The 17,703-nt window shown below is 45.5% G+C and overlaps 1 protein-coding gene across 8 annotated transcripts in view; it reads left to right on the top strand.

The window, feature by feature from the left end:
• The window catches only part of CACNA1G (calcium voltage-gated channel subunit alpha1 G), a 574,606-nt gene that overhangs the window by 370,203 nt on the left and 186,700 nt on the right, over positions 1-17,703 (top strand). For all 8 annotated transcript variants that reach the window (XM_033960654.1, XM_033960655.1, XM_033960653.1 and 5 more), the window contains exon 9: positions 5,237-5,601. In XM_033960654.1, the coding sequence (XP_033816545.1) occupies positions 5,237-5,601 (365 nt within the window). The remainder of the gene's footprint in view (positions 1-5,236; positions 5,602-17,703) is intronic.

Genomic DNA, 17,703 nt, shown 5'->3' with positions numbered 1-17,703 from the left:
CCCACCGGTGTCCACTAACCCAATACAGTCAAACCTTGGTTTGCGAGCATAATTCGTTCCGGAAGCATGCTTGTAATCCAAAGCCCTCGTATATCAAAGCAAATTTCCCCATAGGAAATAATGGAAACTCAGACGATTCGTTCCACAGCCCAAAAAGTTCAATACAAAATACTGTATGTACTTGTATTGCAAGACATTGCTTGTACAGTGGTACCTCAGAATCCAAACTATTTTTTTTAATTAAATTTTGCCCCGGAATCCGAACGCTGCTTTGGGATCCGAACGTACGGGAACTGCAAGCGTTGCTCAGCTCAAAGCTTCCCCTCTGACGCAGCTTCCTGTTTCCACCTGGGCGGTTGGTGTCATGGAAGCTTTGGGCTGCTGACCACCTACTGCAGTTTCCGCTGCCGATCTTGCTGTCTATGACGGTTAAGGTGCCCGATCTTGCTGTCTCTGCCAGGGGGGCCCGATCTTGCTGTCTATACCGGTGGGGGCCCGATCTTGCTGTCTCTGCCAGGAGGGCCCGATCTTGCTGAGTTTGTGGGACCAAGGAATGGATTAATCCAGTTTCTATTGTTTTCAGTGGGGAAAATTGTCTTGGAACTCGAACGTTTTGGAACTTGAACGGAGTTTTTAAGGATTTTTTAAAAGAAATAAGGTCCTTTTCGTCTTTAATAAATTGAGGTAATGAGTTCCACAATTAAGGACCCATTATGGAAAACATATCATGTCTTCTTGTGCCTACTATTTTTAGAGATGGGATAGCTAAGAGGCTCTGGGAGGTCGACCGAAGAGATCGAGAGGTATTATGAGGGATTAGCATTCTGGATATATATTGGGGTTCACTGAAGATTAATGTTTTAAATACTAAAAGTAGCACCTTAAAGGTGATGCGATGGCTTATTGGAAGCCAATGGGAGTCGATCATTAAGGGTGTGACGTAGTCATATTTCTTTGCATTGTGGATTAACTTAACGGCAAAACACTTGCAAACCAAGTTACTTGCAACCCAAGGTTTTACTATATTTTAAAAAGCACATTGTCTGCCCTAAAACAATCACTTCTTTTGCTTTCAGAAAAGGGGGGGGGGGGATAAATCCAGAGAAAAAAAAAATGATCGCCATGTGAAAACATACGCAAAAAACACTGCAAAGCTATTGCCCTGGGGAAGGGGATGCTAAATTTAAGAATGTGACAGAAATGACGTGAAGAATTTTGGTTTTCTGGGTCTTACAGAAAATTAAATAGATGCCATCACACAGGCACTTTATGCTTCTTATATAGGGTTACTAGACGTCCAGATTTATCTGGGTTTTGAAAAGCGTCCAGCACGGGTCCGCGTGATGCCATGCGCGTGCATGTGACATCATCATGTCATCGTGTCACACCTCCCGATGCAGCTTCGAGCATGACGACAGGTTGAGGGGTCAGGGATGGGAGCAAGGCCAAAGCAGAACGGATCGTGACTTGGGTGGAATGGGCGGGGCTGGGTAGAACTGGGCGGAGCCATGGGTCTGGATTTTACAATAGTAAAATCAGGTGACCCTATTTTTACATGTTTGTCCAGCCTTGAACTTTGACCACCGTGAACGTATGCCGAAAACCGCACAGAGCATTAAATCTCCGCAGGATAGAGCCAAATATCCCTCGGAGTCAGCCCAGTCTGTTTTGGCAGCAAGGGAAACATGGCGCAGGGCTTGGAAGTTTGTGGAACCGACGGTTGTACTTTTCTGCTTTGCTTTTTTGCAAGCATCCTGCACACTCTTAATTGATTAGTTGTAGTCTATGTTTGGCTTCTGATTTCTCTATTTCAAATTGTCGCATTTGAAAATCTGACACCATCTACATGCTCATTCATGTAAGGGAGAATGGGAAGCCAGCAGGAGTTGTCTGCTAATGGCTGCCCAAGTCAGACCTTGAAGTGTCCTGACCCTGCCGTTTGTGGGAGGCTCTCAACGGTTAAGTGTCAACAAACACTCCAAGGATGAAAGAACCCCAATGTTTGCACCTGGCTAATTACCTCCTGAATGCCACAGGGCAGTGGAAGGCCTTTCAAGTGCTTCAAGTGGCACAGGAGAGGGGGGTACCCAAATTGCCAGCAACCTTCAGTTACTGACAAAAGCACTTATCGTGGGCACTGAACAACTAGCAAAGAAAAGAATGGACCTTAAAGAATACAGTACAATTATCGCAGCGGGCAATGTCTAGCATGTTTCAGCGTGCCGAATCCAGCCTACGAGGCTCCAGAAGTGTACAAGGAGCCGTTCGTTTTTAATTCTGCAAACATTTCTGTTCAACGGAAGGGAATATTTCAGTATTTTCAGCCCATAAAGTTTTTCCTCCTCTCAGGATGACAAAGAGCTATTCAGTTCAAATCAGGGCCCATCTGGCTCTGTCCTGCAGAGAATTATTTTGCTATACAATGGTTGCCTATATCCCAAATTTTGCAGCGTAGATGGCTTACTGTACCATCCAAGAAGGATCAGTACAGAGAAACTATGGAAACAAAATTACTTAGAGATCTTGGATTTAGATTTTAGATTTTAATTTTTTTTTCTTTTTTAGAAATCTAAAATTGAAGGTGAATTACAATTTAGATACACAACCTATTTCCCTGTCTAGCAGAATTTACAATCTAAAAAACTGTAGCTCGGGCAACAGAGGGTGACGTGGCTGGAAAGAGGTCTTCAGTAGCATTAGCAGAACAAGCATCTCCCCCTCCCCCCCTTTCAGGTTTCTCCCATTTTAAGCATGAGAATGTATAATCAATAAAGGAGCAGAGTGTGAAGGGCAGGTTTAGCCAATATTTGTGCTGTATGTTTTGGATTAAAATGTTCATAAAACAAAACATGCATCCGCTCAAAAAGAAAAAGGCAGTGATTTAATTTTGCTCACGTCACAGTATAGTTTTAAAACTACAGAAACAGATAAAAAATAGAAAATAAAGGGGTCCTTTTTACCTAGGGTTGCCAGATTTCCAATCTCAGTCCTGCCTAGTCCCGCCTCTGGCTCCGCCCTGTTCCTCCCACAGCCCCCCCTCCCCCCCACGAACCTCCCTGAGCTCGAAGGCCGCATTGGGAAGCCTTTGTAGGGTTACCAAAGGTCCGGATTTCCCCACGCATGTCCTCCTTTTCGAGGACATGGCCGGGGATCCTGAGGGCTTTTCAAAACCAGGCACTTTGGACTGGGCAGCATAAGATAAGCGGCCTTTATTTCTTTTTGGCTGCCGCTGATGTATGACTGTGTCTGATTGCTCTCTGTGGCCTTACTACTCTGCAACCTGCTATGTGGGGTGGACTTGAATACTGCCGTTTAGAGATGGAGTTTTTTTTTTTCTGACCTGTGACTGTTATAAATCTGGCAACCCTAATCCTCTCTGAGGGTAAAAGTGCATAAAGATCCAGGTTGATGCCCTGGTACAAAGGGGTTTCCATATACCAGGGGTCTCAAAGTCCCTCCTTGAGGGCCGCAATCCAGTCGGGTTTTCAGGATTTCCCCAAAGAATATGCATGAGATCTATGTGCGTGCACTGCTTTCAATGCATATTCATTGGGGAAATCCTGAAAACCCGACTGGATTGCGGCCCTCAAGGAGGGACTTTGAGATCCCTGCCATATACTGTATTATGGAAATTGCACACCATTAGAGCCTATTTTGATATTTGATCTTTTAGACATTTGGTGCAATTCCTGGTTCTGGGTCCGCTCGACTATTGTCTATCACTCAAAAAAATCTTTATAGACTGTGCATTCGGGATTACCAGACATCTGGGATTACCAGACATCTGCATTTACACAGACATGTCCAGGCATCTAGACAGCTTTTCAAAATCCGGCACTTTGTCTGCGCTTTGAAAAGCAAATCACGTCGGATGCCCTCCCGACCGAAACAAGCAGGATGAGGGAGCCGGGAATAGGGGCCGATGCAGAGGCATAACAGGACAGGCCTAGGGCGGGTCTAGGGGGGTCCGGATTTTATATACGCAAAGTCTGGAAACCCTGTGCACATTCAGAACGCAGCTGTTTGATTGATCTTCAATTTGAATAAGTTTGACCATGTTACACCTTTCGGCAACTGGCTGCCGGTTGAGGCCCGTGTGAAGTTTGAGTTGGGTTGCTTTTGCTTCAAGGAGATAGTAGGCCTCTTGCCCAACTATCGCGTGGATTCGTTTACATTTGTTAGGTCAAAACACTTTGGACACTCACATGCTTTCTTCACTTTTCCATCAGTCAAAGGTTTTAAATTTAAAAGATATCATCAGCGTCTTCTATCCTACCTTGGGACAAGGATTTGAGTCTTTTAATAATGTCCTCTAACACTTACCATCAATTCAGGCGACATTTCAAAACATATTTGTTTACTAGATCCTTTGGGTAATTGAAGTATTCCATCAATTGAATCTACCGGTACTTTTTTTTTTTTTTTTTGCAAACTTCAAAGAACTTAACGGTATTGCGGTATACATGTGAATGCTATGTTGATAGTTCTCTGAGTTGTGGCTATGAGGTCTTTTAGTTTGGCTTGAAGTGCAGCTGCTCTTTGCCACCTTCTCCCCCTCCGCCAAATCTGCTGTCCTACTTGGCTCTCTAATCTGCTTCATGATAAAGTTGGCTCTGGCTATGTGGGCCATAGAAAAAAGTTTATATAACAAAATATTGGGTTCATAGTCATTCGCGCGCGAGACTTCAGCGCGCCGACATTGGAGCGCAGACAATTCAGCGCAAGACCCCAGCGCGCCGCCAAAATACTTTTAAAGAGCTCCGACGCGGGGTGTGAGTGGGGAACCCCCGCAGTTTACTTTATACTCTTTGCGCTGCCGTTGGGGGGGTTGGGGGGTTGGAACCCTCCATTATAGAGTAAACTTAACTTTTCCCCAATTTTTTAGGAAAAAGTTAAGTTTCCTCTATAATGTGGGGGGTTGCACCCCCCACATCCCCCCTCCCAACGGCAGCATGAAGACTATGAAGTAAAGTGGGGGGGGGGGTTTCCCCCACACATCCCCATCGGAGCTCTTTAAAAGTAAGTTTTTCAGCGGCGCACTGCGCTCCAATGTCAGCTTGCTGAAGTCTCGCGCACTTTTGTCCTGTCACCAAATATAGCGTTATGTAATTTTTGTAAAGGTTTAGGCTAATGTCCTATGTTATAATTTTCACCATGTATATTCTAATTTCCATTAGACCCTCTTATACTCATATTTATTTATTGGTTTTTATGGGGGGGTTTCATTCATGGGTAGGTGCCTGCAAAGGCTCATGCAAGCTTTCCGATCAAGGTGGGAAATCTGACAGCGCAGTTTGTCCCCCCGACACCTGCCCACACTGCAGCAGGACCCTTGCTGGCGAGGCAGAGGCTATCGACAACGAGACTGTGGACTCCGAGGCCGAAGGAGTGTATGACTTTACGCAGGACGCCCAATACAGCGACCGGAGAGACTCGCAGCGACGGAAGAGCCGAACCCGCAAGCCAAATAAATGCCTCGAGCTCTGGAAACTGGTGTGCGAAACGTTCCGCAAAATTGTGGACAGCAAGTATTTTGGCCGTGGGATCATGATTGCAATCTTAATCAACACACTCAGCATGGGCATCGAGTATCACGAGCAGGTAAGTCCTTTTCCAACCGATGCTAGTTGGTGTTTCTCGGTTAGACCGTCGTGTTTTCATGTCGTGCCGAAAGAATGCGCAGCGACCTGCTTGTTGAGCTTAAATGAATCCATAGTGGCACAACGCTTACGTACCGTAGGAAACAGTGACGTTGTGAGGGTCAGTGGCGACCGGGGCGGTGGTGCCCCTTCCTTGCCTTCTTCTCTGCCCCTCCTCTCCCTCCCGACCCTCCCTGCTGCACGTGCGCGCCCCCCTTCCCTTCACCCGTACCTCATTAATTTTGCAGGCCCGAGCAGTATCAAAAACATGTTGCCCATGTCGTGTCGGCTCTCCTTCTGATGTCACTTCCTAGGCGTGGGACCCGGAAGTGACGTCAGAGAGAGCCAACATCGACAGCGGGCAGCAGGTTTGTGATGCTGCTCGCGCCGGGAAAATGAAAGCGGTATGAAGAAAGGGAAGGGGGCACATGTGCGCGGTAGGGGGGGTCAAAAAGGAAAGGGGGGGCGGAGAGGAGTACATATGCCGACGCCTACACCAAGATGGCTCCCGGGGGGACTGCTCCCCCCCCGCCCGTCCCCTTACGACGCCACTGGTAGGAAATGGTGCTCATTTCAACAAGGCGCTCACTGGCGTGCCGACATTTGTGCGCAGGACTAAAGCACTTCACCGGTTTAAAGCCTTCCCTATGCATTCTGAGGGGGGGTTGGTGGGGAACCCCCCCAATACGCTGATAAGTACTGGGCGCTCCCGTTGGGGGTGGGTTTGGAGGCCCCCCAGTACACTGAAAACTCCCATTCTCGTTGTCTGTGGGAGTTTTCAGTGTAGAGTGGAGTTTCCCCCACCCCCAAGCGGGAGCATGAGAAGTTGTTAGTGTATTGAGGGGGTTCCCCCCCCACACACACCCTCAGAATACAAAGGGAAGGCTCTAAACCAGTGAAATCTGCGGCACGCTTTAGTCCTGCGCGCCAATGTCCAACGCACTTTTGATGAGTCACTGTTAAAAGAAGTGGACTGAGTTATGGTGGTAATTCTATAAGCTGGTGCCTCATTTTAGGTGTAGTGTGTTCTAAGTTGTGTATGCAAATTCTTGTGCAGTGCTGATTTATGTGAGCAACTTAATTATTTAACAAGCTAATTGGCACCAACAAGTGTCATTTTACAAGTAATAATTGTCACTAATTAGTAGTTACACGTACAACTCTCTAAACACATTCTATAAAGTGGTTCTAGTGCAGGGGTAGCGAACTCCGGTCCTCGACAGCCGTATTCCAGTTGGGTTTTCAGGATTTCCCCAATGAATATGCATGAGATCTATGCGCATGCACTGCTTTCAATTCATATTCATTGGGGAAATCCTGAAAACCCGACTGGATTGCGGCCCTCGAGGAGGGATTTTGAGATCCCTGCTCTAAACGCATTCTATAAAGTGGTTCTAGCGCAGGGGTAGGGAACTCTGGTCCTCGAGAGCTGTATTCCAGTCGGGTTTTCAGGATTTCCCCAATGAATCTGCATGAGATCTATGTGCATGCACTGCTTTCAATGCATATTCATTGGGGAAATCCTGAAAACCCGACTGGAATACGGCTCTTGAGGACCGGAGTTCCCTATCCCTGTCCTAGTGGGTGAATCTCAAAAGGTGGCACGGCCAGGGGAAGGGCATGAGTGGATTGCAGGCATTCCTAAACGTTAGCCGAACTGTTAAAGAATACGTTCGATCTGCACAGAACTTGGGTGCAATTATTTAGGCCCAGTTCTCATTGGTCTAAGTTAGTCTATCTCAACCTGTGTGCCTCCTGAGATTTCAGGTGTGCTGCAGCACACTGGGGAGAAGGAGAGGCGCCAGGCGAGAGGCATGTCCTGTAGCAATCAGTGGGCGCTAGCACCTCTCTGACCCTCTTCCCTGCTAGCACCCCCCACTGGTGTCTCAGGGCTGTAGCGTGCCGCGGCTCGACAAAGTTTGCAGGAGACTGGTCTAAATGGATACGCCTAAGCGTGATTCTATATATGGCAAGTGTCTTTTGCAGAATTACATTGAGCATCGTTCTGGTTGACATCAATTTATTTTAGGCGCTACGTATACATAGAATTTGGGGGTTAGTGTGCCAATTCCGCAGTGGTGTTAGGGTGCACCTAAGCTGTTATGACTCACACAAAACCACATTGGCTTGCTAAACATTCGGCATAGCTGCTTATGACAGGTGAATAGCTGGTGTCCGAGGGTGCATCATGCAACACACATAATTAATGGTAGTCTATTTCCTGCTTGTGTTGCTTGGCAGCATACCAGTCACGTGCCCATGCTCTGCCCATGTGCTTGTCCCCCTGACATTTACATGCAATTATCACATGCAGAACCTCCAATCATTGGCTCCAGTCATGCATTCTATTCTATACTATATGTTCTATATTTTATACTATTCTATAAACTAGGCCTGCTATTGATGCTTAAATTTAGGCACCAACTTATAGAGGAAGGTTAAGGGAAAGTGGTTGTGACGATATGCACTTTTAGTCACCCCTAGTCACTCAGGTCATCACCAGTCCTTCTGAATACCCATAGCCACACACTGGCTTACTGAGGATTAGGTAAATGCCAGCATTCATCCCTTTGAAGGTTATCTGAGAGCTCCTGAGAAAGCTCTCCCTTTCCTGGTTACTAGCCCTGAGAGTCTTGTTTTCTAAACCCTTTTTCCCTCATGGTGAGTAGCAAGCTTCCCAAGTATTTTTGCAGCATCCATATGCAAATATGTATGTAAATGAGTTTCATCAATGGTATCTGTTGCCGGCTTTAAACCCATGCTGTTTCTGGGTAGTGCATTTTCATTGAGGCCTTTTATTTCATTTCAGGGTTTCTGGTGACAGGACGCACACCCCATCACAGCAGTTTATTTTGTATCTGGGGCAGTAGAGGGTTAAATGACTTGCCTAGAGCCACAAGAAACTGGCTGGTTCTCAGGCCACTGCACTAAACATTAGGCTACTCCTTCACTACCATGACCTCATTTAATAGCTTCTCTGTTTGGCAACAATTATGGTAAAAAAAAATGCATCTTATTTCTGGAGCAATATTGCTTGAACATAAGAACATAAGATTTGCTGCTGCTGGGTCAGACCACCGGTCCATCATGCCCAGCAGTCTGCTCACGCGGCAGCCCTTATTTAAGTCTAGCTTACCTGCGTATGTTCTGTTCCAGCAGGAACTTATCCAACCTTGTCTTGAATCCTTGAAGGGTACTTTCCCCTGTAACAGCCTCCGGAAAAGCATTCCAGATTTCTACCACTCTCTGGGTGAAGAAGAACTTCCTTACGATTGTACGGAATCTATCCCCTTTTAACTTTAGAGAGTGCCCTCTCGTTCTCTCCACTTTGGAGAGGGTAAACGGTCTCTCTTTCTCTACTAAGTCAATTCCCTTCAATATCTTTAATGTTTTGATCAAGTCCCCTCTGTCTTCTCTTTTTAAGGGAGAAGAGGCCCAGTTTCTCTAGCCTCTCGTTGTACGGCAACTCCTCCAGCCACTTAACCATTTTTGTCGCTCTTCTCTGGACCCTTTCGAGTAGTACTATGTCCTTTTTCATGTACAGCAACCAGTGTTGGACGCAGTGTTCCAGCTTGGGGCGTACCATGGCCCAGTATAACGGCATGATAACCTTTTCAGATCTGTTTGTGATCCCCTTCTTAATCATTCCTAGCATTCTGTTTGCCCTTTTCGCCGCCACCACACATTGCGTGGACGGTTTCATTGGCTTGTCTACATGTACTCCCAAGTCTCTTTCCTGGGGGCTCCACACTGGCTTTTCTTTACTGATGCCTATAAAATACTGAATAGAGTGGAAAGGGTAGATGGGAATCACTTGTTCACTCTTTCCCAAAAATACTAGGACTAGGGGGCATGCAACGAAGCTACTAAGTAGTAGATTTAAAGCAAACCGGAGAAAATATTTCTTCACTCAACATGTAACTCAGTTCTAGAATTCATTGCCAGAGAATGTTGATTAGCTTAGCAGAGTTTTAAAAAGGTTTGGATAATTCCCTAAAATAAAAGTCCGTATGCCATTATTAAGATGGACTTGGGTAAATCCACTGCTTATGCCTAGGATAAGCAGCATAAAATCTGTTTTACTACTTGGGATCTTGCCAAGTACTTGTGAACTGGGTTGGCCACTGTTGGAAACAGGATACTGGGCTTGATGGACCTTCAGTCTGTTCCAATATGGCAGCCCTTATGTTCCTATGTGAGCCAAGTGCAAGACAGTCAAGCCATTGTGACATCACTGATAAGGCTGGCTCTTAGGTATTGGTGGAATGAAGCATTATGACATCACAATCTCAGCTCTGGATTGTTGCTTCTCTTTGGGTTTCTGCCTGGTACTTGTGAACTGGGTTGGCCACTGTTGGATAAAGGATATTGGGTTTGATGGTCCTTTGGTCTGTCCCAGTATGTCAATTCTTATGTTCTTATGATGTTTGATGACACATGCGTTAGAACCTCTGTTCAATGAAAGACAGTTAAATGTTAATTTGGAGTTTCTCAGCATGTCTCCTCTCACAATTTGGACTATATTCTTGATTAGTTATCACAGTAAGGCAGCAGCGGAGAATCAAAAGGAATTTTTTTTTCTGCAAAGTGTCTACAATTTATTAAAGTGACAGCTATGAAATCATAAATTAAAATAGAGAAATACTGGCCCATTATGCAAAGCCCCGGAATCAAGAAAGCTAGCTGATATATTTTGCATATGAAATCTAGAGGTCTTGTAGGGTAATCACTAACCCTGATTAATATATCCCTTTCTGGGGATTTTATGGAAAGAAATGATGAGAATGCTCTTAAGGTTATGAGGTTCTCTATATAAGGCTCTCCGCTTATTTTATGAGTTATTACCTTGTGTTCTGAAGATTGGCCCCCGGTTCCGTTCAGGATTAGCGAACGTAGATTGGAATGAACAGTCACAGGTGTGGTGATATGAGCACGGACTTGAAATCTTGCATTATTTGCCAGATGTGCTTTGTGTACAGGGCTGGGGGGGGGGGGGTCATGGTTTCCAGCGCTTGAAAGGAAATTGTCTTCCCTTCCAAACTCAGGTTTAAATGCTGGACTAGGAGTTCTGGAGGTCAGTTGCTTTTTTCTTCCTCTTATTAAATTATTTATATTCTGCATTTCCTACGATTGTACGTGGATTACAAATTATTCAGATACTCAAACATTTTTTCCCTATCTGTCCCGGCAGGCTCACACTCTATCTAATGTATCTAAGTGATTTGTCCAGGGTCACAAGGAGCAGTGCAGGATTTGAACCCACAGGTTGCCTGAATCAATACGTCGTGCTCCGACCCTGGCAGTGTTCAAATCCAAGCTAAAGGCCCACTTTTTTGAGACTGCTTTCAACTCTTAACTTCTCCAAACCTGAAATGTCTTGTCTAAATTAGATTGTAAGCTCTTCTGAGCAGGGACTGTATTTTGTATGTTAAAATGTACAGCGCTACGTACGCCTTTCAGCACTATAGAAATAATAAATAGTAGTGATAGTAATAGTACAACGCCAGGGTGCTGGAGCTGTAGCTCTGACCACTGTACCACACACTCCCCACACACTTCTTAACTTGGAATTTAAGGGGTTTCTTTTTTTTTTTTTAATTAAGTGCATATATATTCTTTGAACATACTTTATCACGCGCTTAGTTTCTAGATTTTCAGCCCCCCTGGTCCTCACTTAGGGATATATTTTCAGCAAAGCACATAACTGCAAAAGGGTGTGCATCCATATAAGCCCACAGAAATACAAGTCAAATTTTCAAACAGAAGCTATGCATGGACCTTATAGCTGAGTACAGATTATTGATGGGACTATCTGTACATAAGGTTACCCAGATTTTACATCTGGAAATAAAGGACGCGTGGCTTACTCCCACTCATGGGCATAGTAAGGGGGAGGTGGGGGCAGTCTGCTCCGGGCATTGTCGTGATGGGTTCTCCAGCACCCCTTCTCACTCCTCCCTTCTAGTGTAGATTTATGAAGGGAATTTTTAAAATTAAACTTCTGGAATCTCTCAGGGCACACCCGGAATCTCTTCAGGACACACCACTGTTCCTTGGCACACAGTTTGAGAGACACTAGTCTATAAATTAAAGGAGGCTTATGGCCTAAGCTTTCCAGCTGCAGTTCTTCTTCTTGCGACTAGAGGCTGATTACCATCAAGAACCTCCATCAGGTTAAAAGAGGCCTCACAGTGGAAGAGTTTGATAATTATATTTTATTATTCTAATTTGTGACAAGCTTTGGGCTAAGTGGTAAAGGCCAATTTTTGCCACAGTTCAGTAAAAGGGCCTCTACATTGGAAAAGGCTCTGATCCTTGTGCCAGAGGATGTGCCAGAATAGGCTCTAATCCTTGTGCCAGAGGATGTGGTAAGAGCGGATAGCGTAGCTGGTTTTAAGAAAGGTTTGGATAAGTTCTTGGAGGAAAAGTCCATAGTCTGTTATTGAGAAAGACATGGGGGGAAGCCACTGCTTGCCCTGGATCGGGTTTTGGCCAGGTACTAGGGACCACTGTGAGAATGGGCTACTGGGTTTGATGGGCCACTGGTCTGACCTAGTAAGGCTATTCTTATGTTCTTATGTTCTATAAATGGCACTATAACTTAATCCTCCACTGCCCCTAGTACATTAGATAGATTATGAGCCCACCGGGACAGATAGGAAAAATGCTTGAAGTACCTGTATGTAAACTGCTTTGAGTGTGGCTGTAAAACCACATAAAAGGTGGTATGCAAATCCCAATCCCTTTCTCTGATGTCATAATGCCTCTTCCACCAATGCCTAAGAGCCAACCTCATCCATGATGTCACAATGGCTTCATTGTTCTATACTTGACTCACTTCTGATATTGTGTTGGAGGAGAGTGTGACACAGTGGTTAGAGCCGCCGCCTCAGCTCTCTAAGGTTGTGGGTTCAAACCCCACACTGCTCCCTGTGATGCTGTACAAGTGACTTAATCCTCCACTGCCCCAGGTACATAATATAGATTGTGAGCCCACCAGGACAGGTAGAGGAAAATGCTTGAAGTACCTGTATGTAAACTGCTTTGAATATGGTTTTAAAACGACAAGAAAGGTGGTGTAAGAGAATTCCTTTCCCCTTGTGTTTTGAGAACCCAAAAAATTCCTGCCTCTTATTATCCAAGAGGAAAGAGTTCCCAAAATTCAGTATACACTCTCATTAACCAAATCTATGATCGAGCGTGCTGTGATATGCATTGTGGTGGTATTCATACCTGGCAGAATCCTGACGCATGTCCTCAATAAGTTGTCAAAACATGTGACAGCCAATTATTCATGAGCGCCAACACGGTTTCTGCGCTCAGAGAGGCAACAGTGATATGACATTTTCAGTGAGACAGTTACAGGATAAACGTTGCAACCTCTGTGCTGTATTTGTAGATCAAAACTGCAAAAACTTTGATTCCATCAACAGGGACGGATTCCGGAGGCTCTTAGGAAAATGAACGGCCCAAGTAAAGTTGCAATGACAGTACCATTTAAGTTTCTACAATATATTCCACCTCAATTAAAGATAGTTCCGTGCAGACTACAGAACAAAAAGCTAGACAAGTCTAAGAATTGCAATAAGTGATAACAGATATTCAATAATTTAATTAAGAGCTCTGAAAATCTAAGCAATAAATTATATTTTTAAGAAACTTCCTAAATTTTAGAAAAAAAAAAAACCCTTTTTAAATTCTTACTAAACCTCAAATAATGAGGTTCAGATCTAATTTCAGGCAGTAATGAATTCTAATATTTTGCAGCTTGATATGCAAATGTTGAAATGAATAATTTTTTAAAGATGTAATCTCTTTTGCTGATAGGAAGTACAGCTTCAAATGCAGCCCTGTTCAAAGAGTGAAGGTTGTCATTTGATTCGGAGAACCAGGGGCAGTTGATTCGAATAATCAAGAGTTAAATGAAGCATTCAAGATAATGAAGGGAATAGACTTAGTAGATAAAGACAGGTTGTTCACCCTCTCCAAGGTAGAGAGAACGAGAGGGCAGTCTCTAAAGTTGAAAGGGGATAGATTCCATACAAACGTAAGGAAGTTTTTCTTCACCCAGAGAGTGGTAGAAAACTGGAACGCTCTTCCGGAAGCTGTTGTAGGGGAAAACACTCTACAGGGATTCAAGACAAAGTTAGACAAGTTCCTGCTGAACCAGAACGTATGCAGGTAAGGCTAGTCTCAGTTAGGGCACTGGTCTTTGACCTATGGGCAGGGGTGTCCAATGTCGGATCTCGAGGGCTGGAGTCCAGTTGGGTTTTCAGGATTTCCTCAATGAATATGCATGAGATCTATTTGCATGCACTGCTTTCAATGCATATTCATTGGGGAAATCCTGAAAACCCGACTGGACTGCGGCCCTCGAGGACCGACATTGGACACCCCTGACCTAAGGGCTTCTGCGTGAGCGGACTGCTGGGCACGATGGACCACTGGTCTGACCCAGCAGTGGTAATTCTTATGTTCTTATGTTATGTTCTTAAACCATATAATATTCTGTGGTCAATGTATATAATTTAAAATAAGATAACAACAAGCAACACCCTCCCCCTCCCCCCCCCCCCCCCCCCCCCACCGAAGCCATGCTAACGGTTTTTATCGCCGGCCGCAGTGCTATTAGCTCCAGCGCTCATAGAATTCCTGTGAGTGTCAGAATTTTTACTGCTGTGGCCAGCGATTAAAAAAAAACCAAAATAAAACCGTTAATACGGCTTCATAAAAAGGAGGTGAAAGGTAGGAATCCTTCTTCCAATGAAGCACGAGGGTTTACATGTTGGATTCATGGGGGTTTTCCTGTCTCCAGTGGAATCAAGTAGGGCTGCGTCTTAGCTCTGTGTCTGTCTGGTATTTGTCACTGCTTTTTAAAATCATGATTAGGGCATCCTTGTTCAGTTTCATACTGAAAGAAGAACCGACCTTGCAACATAGGGACGTCAGAAACACAAATGGGCAGGGGCAGGGTTATCAGATTTTTGTCCTAAAAATAAAAGAGGATTTGTGATCCCGCTCTGTTCTACCCCCGACCTGCCTCATTCCGCCCATAGCCCTGCCTTGTTCCACACTCTTTATATACCTAATTCAGTTAATACCGCTGATGACGGTTCATAGACAATGGCGCGAAAGACAAAGGCGCGCGCCGACAACTGAGTGCAAGACGGAGGCGCGCGCCGAAGAAAATTACAGTTTTTAGGGGCTCCGACGGGGGGTTTTGTTGGGGAATCCCCCCACTTTACTTAATAGACATCGCGCCGGCATAATGGGGGATTTGGGGGGTTGTAACCCTCCACATTTTACTGTAAACTTAACTTTTCCCCTAAAAACAGGGAAAAAGTGAAGTTTTCAGTAAAATGTGGGGGGTTACAACCCCCCCCCACCCCCACAACGCCCCCACAACGCGATGCAATGTCTATTAAGTAAAATGGGGGGTCCCCCCACACGCCCCCCCCCCCCGTCGGAGCCCTAAAAACAGTAATTTTGAGCGGTGCGCACCTCCGCGCTACGCTCAATTGTCTGGGCGCACCTTTGTCCCGGTGCGCTTTTGACCTGACACCGCTGATGACATTCATGCCTTGTTGGCCAAAGCAAGTTTTGCACTTGAATGCCTAAGGCTGTGCCTATAGATTGGACCTGATGTTTATATCAAGCTTACTATCATGCAACAGTGACCAGGGATCTCAAACTCCCTCCTTGAGGGCCGCAATCCAGTCGAGTTTTCAGGATTTTACCAATGAATATGCATTGAAAGCAGTGCATGCACATAGATCTCATGCATATTCATTGGGGAAATCCTGAAAACCCGACTGGACTGCGGCCCTCAAGGAGGGACTTTGAGACCCCTGCAACAGTCCTTGCAATTATCATCACATCCAACATCTTGATCGGTTTCATCCATGCCATCTCCATTTGATCGCCCATATCAGATTGCACGATAAAGTTTCTAACAACGGGATACTGTAAATTTTGTTATGGTAGAACAGGGGTAGGGCACTCCGGACCTCGAGAGCCGTATTCCAGTCGGGTTTTCAGGATTTCCCTAATGAATATGCATGAGATCTATTTGCATGCACTGCTTTCAATGCATATTCATTGGGGAAATCCTGAAAACCCGACTGGAATACGGCTCTCGAGGACCGGAGTTCCCTACCCCTGTGGTAGACCATGAGGTAGCACCAATAGAAGCTCAGTTTGGGGGAGTTGGACATGTTGGCCCTGATTCTATAAACAGCATCTAATTCCTAGGCGCCGTTTGACGCAGTTGTCTTTCAACTGCTAGGCGCCATTTATAGACTAGCACCTGGCAGCATATAAAACTTCGTAGGCACCGGCAGATGTTATAAGAACATAAGAAATGGCTTCGCCGGATCAGACCCCCAGGTTCATCCAGTCCGACGACCCGCACCCGCGGAGGCCAAGCCAGGTATTCCCTGCTGAGAAACCTTGTTTACTCGTATCCCCCAATGTGATTTGCAAGAAGGTGTGCATCCAACTTGCCCTTGAATTCCAGAATGTTGGTCTCCATCACGACCTCCTCCGGGAGAGCGTTCCAAGCGTCCACCACTCGTTGTCTGAAACAGAATTTCCTGATATTTGTCCTGGGCCTGGTGCCCCTCAGTTTCAGTCCATGACCTCTTGTCCGAGTCACATTTGACAATAGAAACATAGAAATAGACGGCAGATAAGGGCCACGGCCCATCTAGTCTGCCCACCCCAATGACCCTCCCCTACCTTTCTCTGTGAATAGATCCCATGTGTCTATCCCATTTGGCCTTAAAATCAGGCACGCTGCTGGCCTCAATAACCTGAAGTGGAAGACTATTCCAGCGATCAACCACCCTTTCAGTGAAAAATAATTTCCTGGTGTCCCCGTGCAGTTTCCCGCCACTGATTTTCCACGGATGCCCCCTTGTTGCCGCGGGACCCTTGAAAAAGAAGATATCTTCTTCCACCTCGATGCGGCCCGTGAGATACTTGAACGTCTCGATCATGTCACCCCTCTCTCTGCGTTCCTCGAGCGAGTACAGCTGCAACTTATCCAGCCGTTCCTCGTACGGGAGATCCTTGAGTCCCGAGACCATCCGGGTGGCCATTCTCTGGACCGACTCCAGAGTCAGCACATCCTTACGGTAATGCGGCCTCCAGAATTGCACACAGTATTCCAGGTGGGGCCTCTATTTTGTCGAATCCTTTTAGCATTTTAAAAGTCTCTTTCATGTCCCCTCGCAGTCTTCTCTTCTCGAGGGTGAACAATCCCAGTTTTCCGAGGCGTTCTTTGTAGCTCCTTAGCCACGATACCATTTAGGCCAGGGTTTTCTTGACCTAAATGAGAGCGCCTAAGTCATCCCACACACAGATTCAGTCTTGAATCTGTCCCTAACCATGCCTACTTGTTGGTGAGTGCCTTGGTGTAGATAAGTGATAAGCACCTACCGGTTAATTAATTTTCGGTAATGTTTTTTAATTGGTCTTTAATGGCACTTTCAATTATCAGCACTGATTAAGCCAATTTTTAAAAAAATTAAGTAAGGCGTTTAGACTGGCTAGGCAACGCCGATCTAGACCCTTAACTTGCGGCGCGGTTTCTAGAATCTGGGCCGTTGTGTATATGGATGAAACATTCCTAAATGAGTTTTCTTTAGTCAACAAGTAAAAAGTCAGCGATCGCGAGACCGACGATTTAAAAAGATGGCCGTGAAGCTCACGTGATGGCTTGTGCACTGGGGAACAGCCAGAGAAGACAGCAACTACTTGTGACAAGTTGCCTGTGGTGACGCTCAGGTTTAAATGGAAAGGAGAGGGGATTGGGACTTGTATTACTGCTTTTTGTAATTACAAAACTACACTCAAATCAGTTTATATCTGTACCTGGGGCAATGGAGGATTAAGTGACTTGCCCAGGGTTACAAGGAACAGCCCTACGATTTGATCCCACAACATCTAGAGCTCCTCACTTCCCAATGTGTCTTGTCACCATTGGGGCAAGAGTCAGTACCACAAAGCATCTGACTGTCTCTAATTTTTCCCCGTCCATGCGGGAGCTCATTTTCCCGTCCTG

This window comes from Geotrypetes seraphini, chromosome 10 (genome assembly GCF_902459505.1).
Source record: "Geotrypetes seraphini chromosome 10, aGeoSer1.1, whole genome shotgun sequence".
Taxonomy (NCBI): Eukaryota; Metazoa; Chordata; class Amphibia; order Gymnophiona; family Dermophiidae; genus Geotrypetes; species Geotrypetes seraphini.
The sequence above is the reverse complement of the archived record's forward strand: the minus strand, read 5'-3'. Positions and strand labels throughout refer to the sequence as shown.